The sequence below is a fragment of the Numenius arquata genome, chromosome 2, assembly GCF_964106895.1.
Source record: "Numenius arquata chromosome 2, bNumArq3.hap1.1, whole genome shotgun sequence".
In the NCBI taxonomy this organism is placed as follows: Eukaryota; Metazoa; Chordata; class Aves; order Charadriiformes; family Scolopacidae; genus Numenius; species Numenius arquata.
The window spans coordinates 127,734,030-127,753,717 of record NC_133577.1 but is presented as its reverse complement, the minus strand read 5'-3'; the positions used below and the strand labels follow the sequence as shown (position 1 = coordinate 127,753,717).

Genomic DNA, 19,688 nt, shown 5'->3' with positions numbered 1-19,688 from the left:
CTTCTCCCAAGTAACAGGCAATAGGACAAGAGGAAATGGCCTCTAGTTGCACCACGGGAGGTTTCGATTAGATATTAGAAAAAATTTTTACACTGAAAGGGTTATCAAGCATTGGAACAGACTGCCCAGGGAAGTGGTGGAATTGTCAGCCCTGGAGGTATTTAAAAGATGGGTAGATATGGTGCTGAGGGACATGCTTTAGAGATGGTTTTTGTCAGTGTTGGGTTGATGGTTGGACTCAATGATCTGAAAGGTCCCTTCCAACCTAGATGATTCTATGGTTCTATGATTTGATTTAAGCTGGTCAACCAGTCTCGCTATATGTGTTTGCAACTGGGTCTGGACACCTTCTTGCTTCAAAGACTGATATATCTTAGGAAGAAAAGGATAGCACGAACAGATAAAAATTCATGTAGGAAAAGGAAAACCTTGGGAGGGGAAAAGAAGGAATGATTCACAATTAGATTGTGGAAACTGCAGGATGCATGAAATCCTGACCCTATTTGCCTCACTTTGCCATTAACTCCATGAAGGCAGGTGACAAGAGTACAAAATCTCCTCGGGTTGCTATAGAAAAGGGGGCGTGGCTCATTTCTCATAAGCAAGTTTCTCATTCTTGCTTATACAACCCTAAAAACTGTCCTTTGCCACAGTTAGTGCAGCTGACCTGAAAGCACACTCTTTACAAGCGCTGACTGTATTTTTAGCTGATCTTGCACGTGACTCAGTAGAGAGAAATGAGGCAAGACAGTCCCCTGGGAATTCCCAGCTCTCTATACACCACCACAGATCACCACAGCTGCGAGAGTCCTAGAGAAAAGAAGAAAAGGAGGCATTTCCTCTGCTCAGATGTATCCTGCCACCAGGGGACGTGTCTGTAATTTAACAAACATCTTAATAACAACAACAATTGGGTAAAAAAGGCCACTGAGCAGACATGGGTCATGGCTGTAACTGATCACGCTTTCTTAGTGTACCAAAAGAGGTGTATTATTCAGCCAGTCCTAGATTTTGGTCTTTCCTTGACTAATCTCTGTGTGGGGTTTATGATTTAGGTCATAATTCCAAGAAGTTCTATTTTCTGCAGCAGTTGAAATCAGAGGAAGATAAATGCTTCCTGCACATAGCGCTCCTCCAGTGGTTCTCCATATAAAGATTATATCTGAGAGAACAGGGAAAATATTGGGTACACCCTCAACAAAGGTTCTGGCCAGACACTTCTCTCACTTCAGGCTCAAGAGGCACCTATTTGTAGCTAATTAACCTGAGATTCATGTATGTTTAGCAGTAGGAGCTGGCTAAGCTATGAAGTAGACCTTCAAGGGTTTATCCCTGGCTATGTTGTTTCTTGTAAGTGTATGAAAACGAAACACTAATATATTCAGGAGGAGAATAAAAGCTTTCATAGTGCAAGGTTAATCTGCTGACCCAAGGCACTACTTGTGCAGCTCACGCTAGCACCAAAAGCCCTTCAGAGTCTTACTGTCCCTGGTTCAGCGCTGCATCGCTATATCGCTTACTGTTGGCTTTCAGCATGCAGGACTGGGGGCACTTGTGCAGTATTTGTTTATTCTGCCAGGCAAGGCAGACATTTTTCAGCAGCAGGATAACAGAAAGCCAAGAGCCGGGCTCTGTCCCCAAGAATTTGTAAAGATTCAAAGGCATCTTCATTCAAGACCTCATTCAGCACGTTACCGAGTATGTTTGTTAACAACTCTCTGTTTGCTACTCCAGTCACTGGGGAAGATAATTAGGAGCTGTAAAAGTCATACTCCATTTTAGCTCACAGTGGAGATAATTTGATTTAATAGGGGACACAGCTTCTAAATTAAGATTTATGATCACTATTAAAACCAGATAGTAAAGTTACACAGAGAGAGAGAAAGGCACATCTACCTCCAATGTCCTTGTTCAAAGACAGAGAACTGTCACAGAATGACCATAGTCTGTGTTTTCAAGGACATTTGGGCAAGTGTTGGTGGCCAAGGAAACAAAAAAAGGCTCTCAAATAACCACACTTTCCAGAAATATCAGCATGTTCTAGGAAGGCAACCAATTAGAGCTCCTTAGCTGGCCAAGATACAGGTTGAAGCCATTTGCCTTCAGTCATTCTAGTAGAGTTACAACATCACACCATCCATAGAAGCTGAAACTGCCCCATATTGGTGTCAACCTATGTGGCAAGTGTCACTTTCCACTGTCATTAGCTCAGCCATGGTGAGAAAGTAGAAGGTAAAGATGTAGCCGTTCAATAGAGAGAAGCCAACTAACTCTCCATATCTCACACCTGTGGGGCAAGTCTTCAAATGGAAGGAAACAATACTAACCCTACCAGGGCTTTTCTCCTTTTCTGCACAGATGTATAAGATGGAAACTGGATTAACCTCTCCAGTGAGAGTGCAGACCTGAGATATACCTCCCAAATCATTCAGAATAGAAATGAAGTCTTAATTCACCTCTGCTTTAAGTTTAGACTGGTAACACTGTGCTGAGAGAAAAGAATACATTCCCCCAGACATGGTGCCCTGCCAAGCCAGCTACTTGGCTCCTGAACTGGAGATGGTTTCCACCTGTCCAGCTCGGAGAACTGAAGAAGCAAAAACATTTAGGCATCAGACTAAAGGTTAAAGGTCAATTTCAAGCATTGGTGATGTGCCCTTCAGCTTGGTGTGTTGGCTTGTGTTAAGATGTGTGCCCTGGAAAAATGTCTGAGATTTACGCTGAAAGACTCAGACGGAAAAACTGACCTTTCTTTCAATAGAACCCACTGAGTTATACATTGCTAAGGGTTTTGCCAAGGTAATTTAAAGACAGCAGTACCTTCTCTCCACTGTTAAGCTGGATACAATGGTCTGCTGAATGCACTTTCCTGGGAATTCTCTTTAGTCTGCCTCTCTTTAAACTGCTCAGAACAGAACTGCCCGGGACAATCCTACCTGCAGCATCCTAGCTCTGTTTTGACAGCACTGACTTTTTTTACACAGTGATGAAGTCCTCTGCCCTTTCTGCTCCCATCCCTATTCCCATTAATATGACAATTCCTCATTGCAGATCAATCATCTCACCTTGAGGTTTCTTCACAGCCTCCTCTCATCTCAGACATAGAAAACATTTTGCAGAAGAAGCCATCTGGTGAGATGAAGCCTGAACCAAGCTCTCCGCAACCTAACAGTCCACCAGGCTATAATAAATGCAAGGACCTCACCTGTTTCAGTTTCGTTCCCACCATGGAAGCACTGCTGTCAAGAACAAACACAACATTCTTTGGCAAAGGAGGAAGATCTGTGGGGGCGAAGTAGTGAACGAAATATCCATTAAGAATCTGTGGAAGAGCAAGGAAGACAGGAATTGAAGGTAGATCATGATGCAATGTTCCACACACATCATTACGGGATATTTGGTTGGGCACACCCGATCCTGCTTTCAGTGTCTGCATCTACATTGGAGGTGGCCTACAGGAGAGATGGGGAGGGACTCTTTATGAGGGAGTGGAGTGATAGGACGAGGGGTAATGGTTTTAAACTGAAAGAGGGGAGATTTAGATTAGATATTAGGAAGAAATTCTTGACTGTGAGGGTGGTGAGACACTGGAACAGGTTGCCCAGAGAAGCTGGGGATGCCCCATCCCTGGACACCTGGTCTAGTGGGAGGTGTCTCTGCCCACGTCAGGGGCGTTGGAACTAGATGATCTTTAAGGTCCCTTCCAACCGAAACTATTCTATGATTCTATGATTCTGTATGAGTGCTCCTTGGTGTTCCTCTTAATTCTAGTCCCCTGTTTATCCAGACTGGGGGAGCCTTCTGGAGCTCTCCACACCTCCTTCCATGGTGGACATTAGGGTTTCCTTCCAAACACAGTAAGGATATAACTTGTGTACCCAGGGATCAGGACCACAACACACATTTGGGCAACTGGCCTTGTATCCAGATATATACAGCCAGTATATTGAGAAACTCAAAAGCAGATACAAAAAAGAAACTCAGTGAAGGTACCTGTGGTTTTTAAGTCCATCTTGTGGCTGCCAACTGACTGGTTTTACTTTGGAGAGTTCTTACAAGATGGAGAAGTAGCCTTCACTTGATAACATTTTCTAGGACATTCAGAGCATGCAAGGCAGTTGAATCATCTCAGGTAGAGTTAATAAAACAGAAAAGATGAGTCATGTGTACAGTACCTGAACATCCCCAACACTCAGCTCTCTGTTGACATCATATCTAATTATGAAGTCTCCCAAAATGCCATTTCGGGCGATCCTGGTTTGCTCGACAACACTGGGATTGAACGTAACTTTAGCTAAGGTTTTGGTATGTCCAACTACAGTAGAAGGAGGAGGAGAAACATCACCTGTTGAGACAAAATCACAATATTACAAGGTTTTTCCCATTGTCTTACAAATGTCTAAGCACAGCACACACAGTATTACCGTGGAGTCAGGTCAACTAGCATAGTTACATACTGAGATTAAAGATTCACCTCACCAGTGATAAAATAAGAACTTAATAACCTGTGGGACTTGGTACATAAGAGGTTAGCAACGCTGATGACCCCTTATCTCCTGTGCAAACACTGGGGGCAGCAAAGCCAATGGGTCATGAAAACCAGCTGAAGGAGGGAGTCTTATGGTGGCAGGATGGTCCAGTTTTGGCTCAAAATTGCAGATAAATATCAGATAAATAGCCATTTATCAAATGGCTTCAGCACAGAATCTTGAATGCGGTGCCCAGAGTGAGAGTTTTTGCTTAATTATCCATTAAATTAATATTAAATTTGACACCCCTAAATATGATAATGAGCAAAAAGAAGAACATACTAAACATATATGACTACAGCACCTGACTCTCCACCCAAACCATGCTAAAACATTACCCCACGGAGGAGATCAGATAAGGTTAGGATATAAAGGGCAATAGGGAGGGTAGCTGGATGAGAGATCTCTCTGAGGGAGAAGAAACTTGAGACCTAGAAGAGACAGTCAATGGGCTGTGCTCTTCTTCCCCTACCAAGCCAGGGACGCCTTCTTGGTAAGCATTGTTCCTTCACCTCTTGATGAAGAACTCCCAGGTTAGCATTTATTCATTGACTCATTGACTCATTGATTCATTTACTCATGTATTCATCTATTTTGCTAGCATTATTGTAGTATATTACCCCTATCGCAGCAGGTGCATTTATCAATGGCAATTCTGAACTGTTATATCTGTCACTTCAATAAATCATTTGTCTTCACAGCTTTGTGATGCCATCTCAGTGAAAGCCCTCGGCAGGGCTTTGAAACAGGCAAACGCTGAGCTGTCTTAGATCAGAGCCCTCGGCTCTGAAAAGGAACTGTTTCAGTGACCCTTGGCAACTTGACCCTGAAACGAAAACAAGACTAACACCCTTTTAACACCACATAACGCCTCCCCTCTAATTCTAAACTGAAATCAACATTGCAATGCTATCCGGGGTATAAATGTTTAGGCAAAATTCCTGTACTCACTTCTGTTTGGAGGTCCCTGAACTCAAAGGCCAGATATTCTCTGGGTGACTGTACATTGCTTTCTGTATGAACACACAACTTCAGACACGTATGTGGTATTTATTCCCATCAACTCTAGACATCTAGAATGCAGATCCTCTACCTGAGATCCTGCCAGTCAGTGCAAGTATGATTCATTTGACCTGTTTAAACATTTCCTCTAGGATTAGATGAATCATACGGCAGACTTCTCCCTACTGATTATAAAGAGTTCTTGAGGTGACTTGTTCAGAAGAGCTGTAGGCATGTGAGGTGGGATTGATCTGACTAATTGATCACTTGATCTGACAAGCGTCTTAGGTCTACATCCGAACAAGTCATCTTAGCTGCCTTTATGTTCAGCAAAGAGTTATCACTGTAATTGCTACAATTTCAGTCTTCCTGATTGAGACAAAATCCAGCACTTGGTAGTGCAGCCACGCAAACTTCATCCCTGAGACGTAATTCACCCTAATCTCCAAGAGCCCTTCCTGAGTCATTGAAGAGAGTTGCGCCTTTCAGAGAAAGACAACCATTTAAGTCTGAGTTACCCTGAAGGAACCTCTGCTCGTCTTGTTAGCTGTGTTCATTTGCTGAAGTTGAAGGATATGGAGATTCCTCGTTGTCTCTCTGCGTGGCCAAAATCCCACCTTCCTCTCTTCTGCTGTGCCAACTGTTCATTCCCTCTGAACTCCATAAGGACCCTTACATGAGACTGAGCAAAGGTCAGATTTGGCCTTGAACTTCCCTAGATTTTGAGGGCTTTCCCCCTTATCCTAACTAGCTATTGAACACACCAAAATAGATTCTCAACTGATGTTCTTCTTGGGTGCTTCAACTCTCACAGTGATTATTCCAACACTCCTCGGAGGCCCAGAAGTTCTATTATATCTGCTCATGTGATTAGAATTGGTGGGAATGAGCTGCTTAATTATACTGGGGGGGGGGGGAAGGGAGGGATGTCTCAAATCTTTGCCAAAAATGGCCCAAGAAGTCTGTGGGATGGCCGGGAAAAGAAAATATCGGTGAGATTCAGTTCCGGAATCTGTTCCAGTTTAGGTGTTCACAATGCAAGTACCTACATCTGAGCTTATTTTTTAGGCTCCCATTATGCTCAGTGGAGATCAGGTCAAGAGTGTCAGGGGAGATAAGGGTATGATATATCTTGCCAGACACAGACATCTGCTTTAGGATAATTTTAATTATGTGCTATACCCCATTAACAATACTATTCACAATTACAAGGTGCAGGCACTCTTGGGAAGCTCCTCTCCAGGGGTTCCTTTAACACTATCTATATAACAAAGAGTGACACTTCGCCACCTTTGTAAAGCACTTCGAGCAGCATTAGAGGAACACAACGTGACATCTATACGCAACGTTGAACACAATCCACTTCACATTCAGATCCCACGGTGATTTACAAACTCGGATACATATGATTATGTCCATTTAACAAGTAGGAAAATGGAGACACAAAGTGGTTACCTAATTCACCTGACTTCCCACAGCTCAAAGTCCAAAGAAATGCCAGGACTAGGGTTCTTGTGGTTTTATGAAATGATTATCCATTTACTCTAATGTACTATGTACAATCTAGACTCCTTTAGGCAAAGGAATAAAAGTACGAGTCATACATCAATAGCACTCTAGGATGTTACTTCCCCGTTGATTTGGCTTTACTTTTATAGCCATCCTGTGAGTGTCTTTTGAATAGACAAGGCACAAGACTGTACTATCGAGGCAGGGAAAGGTTTTCTCATAGGCCCAACTTCTATACAAATAAATTATAATTGGAGGACCTGGAATGTGAAACAAACTCATCAGCAGAAGTCTTGACCAAGGAGGCTGAATGATAGATATTACTCAATTTCCGTAAAGTCAAGAATTGACTCTGCATCGTGGTTTCTCTGACTATGCCAATTCCAATCCATCCACCCTGACAGAAATAGAGAGAGAGGTCCCAGCCAGTACATTGGAATCACTTAAGGACACTAGTGTTGGATCTTAAAGGTGGCTTGTAAAATGATTATCCAGAGCTTTGACAATTTTTCTAAAATCTGTGTACAGTTCAGATTTCTTCTGGCAAAGAAAAGTCATAAATCAATAGCTATATACGATTTTACCTCGATCTTGATTTGTTTTTACTTTTATAGCTGCCCTTTGATCTCACGAATCAACAGATGTAATATGTTTCTAATATACAAAGCATCAGATTTGTTTGTATTGGCCTTCCTGGATTTTCCATCTGTCTTCTATCGCTTCCAAAATCCCCTTTAACTGTCAGTGTGTGAGAAATGTGAGAAATGGTCAGAATTCATAGAAATGGTTTAACAGTTCATTTACATTTTCTGATCTGTTTGAGGGTTTCACATGGCTTTTCCTCAGCTGCTGAAAAACAAGCATTGTCGTTGGTTAGGCTGCCTGGCTGTATCACATCAGCGAAAGCCAGTCTCACACTGGAAACAGAAGGTCTCCCCTCACACCTCCCCTTATCTCTGGCTGTGGCCTTTGGACTTCACTTCTGTGTGTCTCTGCCACAAGCATGTTGATGGGTGAGCACAATATGCTGCGCCACAACAGCATGAGTTCCAGTCCTGGCATTTCTATGGACTCTGCCCATCCGAAATTAGCTGAGTTAGGTAGCCAGTCTATGCCTCAGTTTCCCCACCTGTCAAATGGGCGTAATCACACGCATCCAGTTTTGTAAAGCACTGTGGAATCTAGACAGGATCATGTGAATCACACTACATTCCTCTATTACTCCTCAAAACATTCTTCGGAGGTGAGACATGTCATCCCCTGTAATACAGACAGCGCTTTATGAACCCCTGGAGAGGAGGTTTCCCAGGCTGCCCCAAGTAGTCATTGTCAGTGACAAGAATAGCTGGGGAAGCTCCCCCATATTCTTCACAGCTACCCAGCTCCCAGCTCCAGGACAGAACAAAAAATGCTCTGATAGAAAAGGTCTAAAATTACTTTATTTTCTCCTGGAATAATAGAAAACAGGTCTGGAAGTCAGGTTATCTAATTTATCCCATGTTCCCACACCGAATCCCTTCCCACTTGGTTTTATGACATGTTCTGGAAACACTCCAGACCTCCAGTAATGGAAACACAGTTCCTGCCTTTGCCAGTCCTTTCCAGAGCATCACTTTTTCACTGTTAGACATTTTCAATGTCTAATTTACATTTTTCTTTCTGGATTATAAACCCATGATTTCTTATTCTTTCTCTTATTGACACAAATAGCACAATATTCTTTTTACTCCTTGCAGCAGCCTTTTGTATATTTGAATACACTATGTCTTCCCCTAGGTTTCTTTTTTAGGCAGCACTTGAAATCTGGATCACAATTACTCTCCTCTGTTTATTGGCCCAGTTCTTTTCAAACAAGTGACTGAGAGAGGAAAATCTATCTGAGAGATATTGTGGAGTGCAGAGCATGGATAAGCTCCAATGACTGGAGCTGGGCTGTGCTCACACTGAGGTAGTAAATATGGCCTTTAGACATACTTTCCACCAAATTCAGATAAAGAAATAAACAGTGCAGGAAAAAGCATTTTTCATATGAAACTGTCGTCCTCACACGATGAACAGTTAAACCTAAATTATTTTGGAGTCTGGCAGAGTCAGGATTAGAGCTCAAATGCAAAGTTCATCCTCCACTAACATGTGGAGACTTCTAAACAACTGTGATAAGAAATAAAAACCTTTCTGAGACCTATGACTTTGAAGAGAAATAGTCATTCTCAAGCAGCCTACTGTCTCCCTGCCCAAGTCCATGACTAGTCCTCACACCGCCACGCTGGAGGAAAAGGATGAGGACAGTTATCCCTGGGGGTGCTGGGTAGGACATCATTGAGAAAAAGGCTCCATTCTGAGGCCACCAGAGAAGGCCAAGATCATTGGCCTCAACGTCTCCTGTTTTGGGGTTTGTATGTGACAGAAGACAACACTGCACATGCCAAAAGATGACTTTCCAAAACTCACATGCCTAATATCTTCCTTTGGGAAAAACACAACTCCCAGATGGAACTGTATATGCAGCAGTCACTGACAAAGGAAGTACCCTGGAAAGACCTGTAATCATTGTCTCTGCTCCATATTCAGAGAGGATGTAGGTAGGACTTTCCAAGAGCCTCTATCTATAGCAAAGCACAGCTTGACTGTTCATAAATCACTGGAAATCTGTGTAGAACCAACTCCAGTCTTTGTATCTTGGGCCCCTACAGCCAAAAGCAGGCAGAATTGGACTCTTTACTTTTGGATATCTATACTATTTTTATTATTTTTTTCATTATTTTTGCTAACAGCATTTATTGCCACAATAGGTAGGCATTTCAGTTATGATCATTGGTCACTGCTGGTGCTCATCACGTGGAGCTATTGATGGCTCTAGAGCCAAAGAGATTTGATTTTCAGCTTAATTTTCCCATCCTACACTGAATCTTCAGGATCAGTACTAGAGAAATATATCAGTTTCTTATCCAGGTCAGTCAGAGTCAAAAGTATCTAAATGATTGTGAAGCTACATCCCATCCTCAACAATGGTTTCAGGCTGGTGGCGCTTTGGACATATTACTCAGAATGTCATTTAACTGATGACTTAATGTCACAACACATATTTCACCCAATACTCTCAAGGTAATTTATTAATACTTATCAAAATCTCACATTTTATCAATAACTGTGAGATACTACAGATGTGTTCGTAGACACAGGAAATCAAGGAAGGGAGTTTTCATGACATATTCAAACTCAAACCAGTCAGGCAGTACCATTTTCCAATGTGCAGGGCTCTGTTCCTTATTTCGTCAGTTTTTTAAGTCATGACTTCTCATTTGGGACACCGCAGGTAACACAGCATGGCAGTGCCTGCTCTGGCATCCTTTGCTGGCCACTAGATTGCTGCCAAGCTTCCCAGTCAAATAATACTGAAGAGATTTAAGCCACAGGAATCTGAGAAGACACCAGACACTGTCTTTTTCTTGGTTTGATCCCAAGAGCGTCTGCCAAGCAGCCACTCTGACCTGGCATGCAATTTACCCGTCTTTCACTTAAAAACCCAGAGCCTTCTCTGGAGGTCACACTTCGTGTGCAGATCTCTTTAGTCTTTGGGTGTCAATATGAGCAAGAAGGCTTTGCAGGGAGGATCTAACGACTCAGATGTTTTGCTTTCTGGATCAAGCTTGAGAGATGACAGCTGACTGGAGTACACTGGATTTCCAAGTGAAAGGCTCCTTGCCTTGGCCTTGCCTTCCCTAGGAATATTCTCATGGTTTCCATTTGTGTTTAGGAAGGCAGGAAGTTCGTGTTGTCTTCTCCGAGTGTGATTGATTTTGCCGGCCAGAAGAGGTCACAAGCAACAAATCCCTCCTATCCAAAACAAGCCGTCCTTCTCTGCAACCCGTATTAGACCCTGTTGCCAGGTTTTTTGTTTTTTTTTTTTTTCGGTCTGGCTGCTGATAGTTTCCTAATCTCCTCCTCTTGACTTAGATCAGAAAGAAGCTCAGCAAACCTACTGAATTCATTAACCCTACACGCTCATCTGAGTGGCACTCACCTGAGTGCCAATGAAGACTCGATCCACATAGAAAGTGTCTACAATTGAATTCTGAGCAAGGATAAAGCGCAGGGAATCTGAGCTTCAGTCACGTTACCCATCCTGCAATGGGACACGTATTTTATAGGCATTTTACCTGCTAGGGAGGATTACGGAATCCTAGAGCTTGGGCCCATTTTCATATGCGCTGTTTTAAATCTGAAGCACAGTGCCAAGAATGATCAGTGCTGACAAATTTGCCATTTGGACAGCAAGTTACGAGAGTTTTCCCTGTATGTCACTTACGTATAGGAATTTCCATACGGTACGAGACCAACAGTGTATCTGCTCTGCTTAGTCGGCCTCTAACCTTGATCAATGCCAGATGTTTTGCAGGAAACCATACACCGCAACACACTATGATACTCCCCGATAGGTGAAAAAGGTTTCCTGTCCCTCCTGATGAGGGGCAGAGCACGTTTATCACACAATGCATGGATGTACGGCAGAGAGACTAATTAGCCGTATGAGTCTTGACCTGAAGCTGGTCCAAGTCACTGAGCGCCTTGATTTCACGGTGATTTGGATGAAATCAGTAGGATCACACTGAGCAACCAGTTTAACTCCAGTTCACATGCTTTAGGGTCTTTACCTGGCAGACATGAACAGCTCCGACGATGTTGCTGGCATTCTGTCACTTAGAGTACCTGAGGATCAACTCCCACAGAACTCCATATCCTGCTTCCAGCTCCAACTCACCCTCTTTTTTTCGGTGAGGGATTTTTGTCAACACGTAACAATCACAGTATCCTGTGCTCCTCACCGTTAGTTTACACTGGAAATATTACCTTCACACTGTCTGAACAGTGAGGGAGGACAGTTGGGGGGTAAGAGCAGATACTCGGGACAACACTTAGTATTTTGGCAAAACATGGATTTTCCTCTTGGAATTTCCCATGTTCTAAAATGCAGGATTTCCTATCTGCCTTGGCATGGATGGATGGAAAAAACAATTCACTTAAAATAAACAGTTCCCAGGAGATGTGGAGCCAGGGAAGAGCCTGCTCAAATGCTGAGCGCAAGGCCTGAAGGCCCAGTTCAAAGCTTGTAAGGACAATAGAAAAAAAAAAAATCCTACTGACTTGGATTGGACCAATCCTATATTCATTAAGCTTCAAAGTTCTCACATGCTTATGCAGATACCACATAGTCATCTATAGAAAATAGAACAAAAGCCATCAGCCTTTATAATAAGACTGAATTCCCACCACCACCACGTTCATAATCCTGAAATCCATCTCATGAATCTGGAGATTGCCCTGCCAGTGAATGAGAGATCTCTAAATAAGAATTGCTGGTGGCCTGCAATGCTTAGAGACTTACTTGACACTCAAGTGCAGCCATCTCTGGGGTGGAATGTACCTGTCCTACAGTGAGTGAAGCAAGAGTTTAAAAGGGAAAGTAAAAAATGTATCTTTCTAAATAGAGCCGTAGTTGGAATTTAGATTTATACCTAATGAGCTGCTAACGTTCATTTTTCTTGTTGTCTTCATGAGATGTGCCCTCTAGTTTCTAACACAGCCTTGATCCTAGACAATGCTGCTTTAACACAATGTTGGGGTTTTGTTTAATGCCTCATTTGGAGCAGAGGGAAAGCGAATGGAACACCAGCCTACACAGTTATCCCAAGGCTGCTTTGGAGAACTCCCAGCACTGCCAGTCCAGTTCTTGAGAAGTGATTTAGGACCAATGAGTAACAGAACCAAGGGTCATAAAATCTCTCCTTACCTTCAACTTTCCCGTTGCCTTTCTGTTTGCTGTTTCGAAGGGGAGGCACTTCCAGTGAAACTATGCCCGAGTTCTCCAGAATGTTCACCTCCACTCGTAGCCTCCCCACCAGCTGCTGGGGCCGGATGCTGACTGTATACTCATATTTTCCCAGTCGCCTTTGCAAAAGCTCTTCATAATGCAGTAGGAACCTGGCCTGCATCTTGCGAGGAATGAAGACAGAAGCTTTGAATGTCTCATAGCCATTCTCCCTGGAAGGAAAATCCAAAGACACCTTCACACCCCATACACATCATGTACCACCTCCTCTAGTGAACGATCAATCTGGATTTTGTTTGTCAAATATAAATATTTCCTATCAACGAATAAGTGAAACCAGCAAGCAAGAAAACATCCTAATTCTTCACAAAGCATTAAGCACGTAGGAGGTTTTCACAAGAGGAAAGGTCTTAAAAGATGAGATGACTTCTTACGGAGAGGAATAAGACAAATATGTATAACACGGAACAGAGCCAGAGGAAGAGCTGTCTCTTGGTTTCTTACACAGAAGATTTGCAAGATTTGCAATATTTAATTCTTGACTTTGCCACTGCTGACTCATTGCAGTAACTTAAGCAAAGCAGAAATTAATTCCTCTTCCCTAATATTAGCAGTTTATAGCTACATACTCAATGAGGAGAAATAGGACCCTTAAGACAATTCCAACACTGGAGATCTCTCTAAAAGGACTCATCTCTTCTGATTGACCAGAGTGTGCCATGAGTCACCCAGCACACAACTCTCAGTCAGCTTTCTGTTCGCTAATTTGCAGTGAGATGAATTCCCACCTTTAGCCTTTATTGGCTTCTGCTGCCCTTCTGTTAAACAGAGATAACTTCAGATGCTCTACCTCCCGGACAGTGCACTGTAGTGTCCAACTACCGGGCACTGACACGATGCCAGGCACGACTATTTGTGAAAAGAAAATAAAAAAAGCCACATAACAAGAATGGAAACTTCTAATGTCATGTAGGGGTAACTTCAGAACTCAGTGATGTGAGATTTCGGTGATGCTCACAATTCAGTGATTATTGAAAAGGATTTGAGACTTTGATTTGTGTTAAAGACACAAATAAAAAAGATATTTTTTTAATGTTAGCCTTTAGGACAGTTGGAATGACCACACCAGTGGTACGACAATGACAGTAGTCATGACAGGTAGGAATCACCTACAGAAGAGGATGCAACAGAACAGGACAAGAGAAATATAGTGCTTCAAGAGAAATATAGAACGCTTTCAGGTTCTGTCAGTTCATGTCTGGATCCTGAGACGGCATCTTTTGCTAAAGGTTCCTGATGGATTTTTCCAACCAAAAATTTATCTAGTCACTTTTTGAACACACATTAAGTTTAGCATCCACAATTTCTAGCAGCAAGAAACACAATTTATGTGAAGAATACCTTATTTTGGTCATTTTCAACCTGACATCTGATCATTTCATTCAATTTTCTCTACTTTTTCTATGAAAGATAGAAAATAAAAATTCCTTATTCTCCTTCCACAGATCAGTCATAAGTTCAGATCTTTCTTAGACCTCTCCCTCCCTACAGTTCATCGTTTCTCGGGTCTGAAAATCACAGCCTATTTAGCTATTCCTGATCACTTGTTCACACTGGAATTGTGCTACTGTCCCAGGTAACTGGGAATAGTGCAGGATTTTCCAGAGAAGCAAAATCCATCCAATGGTGCTTATCTTTTAGAGCTATTTGGGGGAATTTGGGCACCTGCGAAATTAGACTGCTGCTGAAGAAGTACATTCAGGTGAACAGTTCAAGGGATGAGACTTTCTGCCAGTGCTTGGCCAAGAGGATTAAGCACAGTCAAGCACTGAGAAGAGGGCAAGTAAACATGACTGCAAAAGGCTATTTGTGGTTCTACCACTAACTAACTTTGTGGTCTTAAAGTTGTAACTCTTTGAATTTCTGTGTGCCTTAATTTTCCTGCCTGTTATTCAGGAAGTAACAAGATTGTTTTCCCTCTTAAGTACATCCTGGAGCATCTTGGACATGACAATGTTGTGTAACGGGGCTAGAAAAGGCCACATGCAATTTTGCATGATTTGGAGTACAGGAATGACACCAGGCAGTGTGAATAACATTCTGATTAGTTCTTCCTTCCTGTAAATCCACAGATGAGTATGTCAAAGCACCTGAAATAGAGACGGGAGGAGAGTACGTCTCTTCCCAGAACACAGATAAATACACAACACTTACCTTCCATCTGTAGGGCTCGGCGGTTTCTTTTCCCTTGCTTTATCATCGCTGCTAGGTTTCTTTTCTTTCCCTGTCACCTCTCCATAATAAGTCTTGTTGCCGATGCTCCTGGAGAGACCAGAGATCTCACTCAGTATGACCACTCTGCACCCATATACAATGCCAGCTTGTTGTAGAAGGATTCACAGACACCAACTTAGAAGTTCCCTGGCTGGTTATACCAGCAGAGTACCTTTTTAGTCCAGGAGTTTACCTCGCTAAAATACCAGTTCAGTATGTAGTCTCCAAAGCATAAGGATGCAAAACAGAAACCAAAGAAATTGCCAAGAATCCCAACGAGGACTTTTTTTTGTCTGGTCTTGGATCCACCATCTGTGTCAATACACGTGGCAATATTCAGGATGACTGCCCTCAAATAGCTCCCTCCCAAAATAAAATGTTTCTCCCTGGGAATGAGTTACAGGGCCATAGATTCCATAAGGAAACAGCCCTTAACATACATTTTGGCTGACCAATGGCAAAAGACCTCTTATTTAGTGCAAATGGAAGTCTTTCTAAAAGAGACGGTCCCCTATCTTCTATGGTCAGGTGTGACGTTGTGGCCCCAATATCTGCCCATAGGGGGATCCAGCATGACCAAACCAAATATGTTTTTGAAACCAGGAGCTTAATTTATTCCTTAGAGAGTCATTTCAGTATGACTTGATTGCCCTCTACTTGCTCTATTATCCACATAGAATGACTAGCACCTCCAGCAGCAAGTGAACCTATCTGCTAGTTGGAGTTGAGTCTCCTCCGCCACTGATTGTACAGAGAACCTCCAACAACACAGAGCTTCTTAGGCACCACTGTCGGAGTTAGGTGGAGTATCTATGGTGTGCCAGAGTTGCTGAAACTTTAATTGAAAAGGTTTTTGAGAGCTGGGAGAGATTTTTTGGTCCAAATCAAAGAGAAAGGAGGAGAAGGAAGCTGTTAAAAGATACTCAGATGGGAAATAGAAGAATTTTCTTCCCCATGTACACTGAGGACTTGAATCTTAGCAACCCGTCATCCAAGGACTTCCTGTGTGCTTTGAGGCCACAACCAGTCTCTGATAGAGTGCATCGCGTGTGTGGTTTAATTTTTCCCAAAGAAATGCAAAAAGGCCTCGATACAGTCCTACTGCAGATTAACCAGCTTTTGAAATCTCAGAGAGCGACCCCTGGGAGGGGAGAACCGTTGTCCACCCAGCTGTCAGCGTTACTTACTTACATGGTAAAGTTGGAGATGAAGGCTGCAGCTGGGATCTGCATCTCAAACACAGCTTCGCGTGCCTCAGATCCGCTGTTCACCATCGTGCACGACACCGTGGTGAAAGCATACCGCGAGATGATTGTGGATTTCACAGTGAATTCAGACATCCGAGGCCTGGTTTCCTGTAGGTATCAAAAGGCTACCTATTAACACAGCTAGATAACTCACCCCTTCAGGGTTTCAATTAATATTTAATATGCTCAAGCAAATTACCACCCTATGAGTATTAGACTCCCCTATGAAAACCAGTCAACACTAAGCAAGGTGGGCTTGCACTTAAAATTTCAGGTGAGCTGTGAAGGTAAACCAGGAACATGGCACTGCTTTTGTTCACGCACAAGAGCAAAGGCCACAGTCATTCTCCGATGCTTGGGAAGGGTCCGGGAAGGATAAGAGCTCTGATTATGCCAGGCTTTATGTTGTGAAACACGCTGACAAAATCCACATATATCCTAAATTGCACCCTTCACCTCTGACCGTGTGAGAGGAACAGGATCAGTCCCTTGTGGTCTGGGAAGAGAAGTTCAAAATTTGTCCCCATAGGGTCCAGAACTGATGTCAGAGAAACTGCCCTGTGGACTGTGCACAAGAGCAGATGTAAGACCTCTTGAAAGACAGAGATCACAGTATATGAAGCAGCATCTTCAAATTCACACAATCAGATCCATAAGTTGTGTAAACAGAAAAACTGTTGTCAGTGGAGTAGGTTGAATTCTCCTCTGCTGAGAATCCATCCTGGAGGTCCCAGCCAATTGATGGAAGAGACTTAATAAGAAACACTGACACTGTGATGTCTCAGGCAAAATATTTTAAGCCTTTTAGCCCACACTGGCTTCCTTCCAGCCCACACTGGCTTCCTTCCAGCAGAGAAGAAGCAGAGACTGCAATGAATGACACACGATGTAGCAATGGAAGCTGAAAGCCAATTTCTGCTTCTTGGGAATGTGTTTTTGTGCACAAGTCCTGGGTTGGAACATTACTCCAGTCTAACATGATTTTTTGACAGCAACATCACCATGGAGCTCAACAGTTTTCTCCCTGGAAGACTCCAGTGTATTTAACCATGTGCAGTCCATGTCAAAAAAAAATTCTTTATGTTGCCTTAAACAGTCAAAGACTGAACAAAGCAGAAGGAAGCTTAAGGGTAAAATACATTGTAAATACATAGCAACTTCACTAAGCCAAATAAACCGAGACTCTTCCTATTGAGGTTGATTGATAAAAAGTCACAGCCACATAAGACTTGTGAAGACAAGAGCATGTTCTTCAGCTGCACTTCCAGGATTTTTTTTTTCCAAACAAAAATAATTTTGACAAATTGCTTTATAACGGGAGCAAGCTTTTGTATGAGCAAGAATGAAACAGGATCATTTCTGCAGTAGCTGATGGCATCACAAACAGTAATAAGTGAGCATCCAACTAACCAAGCTGCTGGGCTAGTGAATTCCAGGCAAACGGAAAAATGAGGATCCAGTGGAAACAAACACAAAACTATCAATAGACTTGGAAATAAGGCCCCACCTGCCTCCACTTTCAAGGCTTGGAAAGACTCTGATAAATGTGTCTCAACTGAAACTAATCATGATAGATATCTTCAACGGCTGGAGAATGTGTGATCTGCTCTTTGTCCATGAACATCCTACTTAACACAGACTTGGCTCACATGGAGCACAATGGCAAGAAATTAGGACTTTTAGTGTGAGATTCGTCTCCCTCATTTCAGACAGCTCAGTGAGATGGCTCTAGACTAGACCACATCTTCTCAGGTCTACTGTTCCCTCCTCAGGCCACTAGTGGCTTTTGCTCAGCCACTATTGATTACAACTAGACCCTGCTCTTCTTAGGACTTTCCTTGATACGGCTTGGCTTTCCAGTCTCATTATCCTGAAGGTGGAGAGGATGGGGAGTTTCGATCTGAAGTAATGTTGGAGGAACGTTTCCAGATATAATGAGCTGATGTTTCATTCAGCCTTCAATACCGCTAATTGCCTGTGGCACAGCAAGAGATATAGAGGTTTTAATAACAGACGTAAAAGAAAGAATCTGAAAGTACAGCAAATTCTTTGGTTCCAGATCTTCTGCATCCACCCCCATGTTCTGCATTTCATCATAAGCTGTGGGTTCAAACATAGTTGACAGCTCAACAGCAAGAGGATTGAGCCCTTTGCCTTTTACTTGAGATACAAGTGGTTCTGCAGTGACAGGTCTGACACGGAGACTAACACTGTGAATGCAGTGATGGATTCATCTGAAGTCAGAAAGTCTTTAGAATATGACAGAGGACATGGACTTGTTATGACAAGAACATAAGAACGGTTGTACTGGGTGAGAACAAAGGCGATTCTAGCCCCGGGGCCTATCCCTGGTAGAGATTAATATTCCACGCTTAGAGAAGAGTATAAAATCAGTCCGACCTGCACTGATACCACCCAGAAATATTCTCTCAGCTTTCAGTGATTTCTGGCTGAAGGAACTCCTGAACCAAGGGTGGTATTTTTGTGTTTAGTAAACCTCTGTGGTGTTTTCTTCTATGACTTTACACAGCTGCTTTTCGAATCCATGTAAACTTTTAGCATCCGCAACATCTTGTAGCAGGGAGTTCCACAGCCTAATGGTATATTATGTGAAGAACCACATCACTTTGGGGTATTTTTGCTGAATCTACTGTTTTCTGGCTTCAGTTGATCTCTATCATATCTCTCTACCCCACTGAACAAGCTCCAGCTCCGATACCCTCACAGACCAAGCAACGGCAAAAACAAAGGAAAACAAGACATTCAACACCTCTCCCTCTTCCTGGTGGTTAGGAGCTGCTGCTGGAGAAAACAAAACACTGACGGAGGGCATCACATACAGCTGAGGATGAAAGAACTGATGCATCTTCCCATCCCTGGAAGGGATCTGCCATTCCTTGTGTATAGAAAATATAATTTTGGGGGCAGAGGCAGTTTCCAAACAGGTTGGTAGGTCGGGCTTGGCGGGCAGCCCAGGTTCCAAGCTGCGATTCTTGTGCATTCCCCGGAGCTCTTGCACAATCCATCAGAGCCCAGTGCCCTGGCTTACAGCTGCGCAAACGCCTGTTTGTTTTCTCCTCTTTTTATTAAGGCCTTCAGAAGACGAGAGGCAGCACAGAGGAAAAAAGCGAAACAAACCATTTGTTTAATATTATTATTACTGCGATTTATTATCCCTATTAAAAATAAAGCTAGGGAATGCCAAGGCGGCAGGCTAGCACACTGCTATGAGGCAGGTTGGCTGGATGCTTTATGAAGGTGTCCTGCTTATTATGAGGAACTAGGAGCTGAAATTTT

At 42.9% G+C, this 19,688-nt stretch overlaps 1 protein-coding gene across 2 annotated transcripts in view; it reads right to left on the bottom strand.

The window, feature by feature from the left end:
• Positions 1-19,688, bottom strand: part of ITIH5 (inter-alpha-trypsin inhibitor heavy chain 5) — a 53,880-nt gene that overhangs the window by 27,866 nt on the left and 6,326 nt on the right. The window contains exons 3-8 of one of the 2 annotated variants that reach the window (XM_074168173.1): positions 16,336-16,499; positions 15,085-15,192; positions 12,832-13,082; positions 11,201-11,203; positions 4,176-4,345; positions 3,206-3,322 (exon numbers count right to left, since the gene is read on the bottom strand). In XM_074168173.1, the coding sequence (XP_074024274.1) occupies positions 3,206-3,322; positions 4,176-4,345; positions 11,201-11,203; positions 12,832-13,082; positions 15,085-15,192; positions 16,336-16,499 (813 nt within the window). The remainder of the gene's footprint in view (positions 1-3,205; positions 3,323-4,175; positions 4,346-11,200; positions 11,204-12,831; positions 13,083-15,084; positions 15,193-16,335; positions 16,500-19,688) is intronic. The other variant, XM_074168174.1, reaches the window with a different exon arrangement.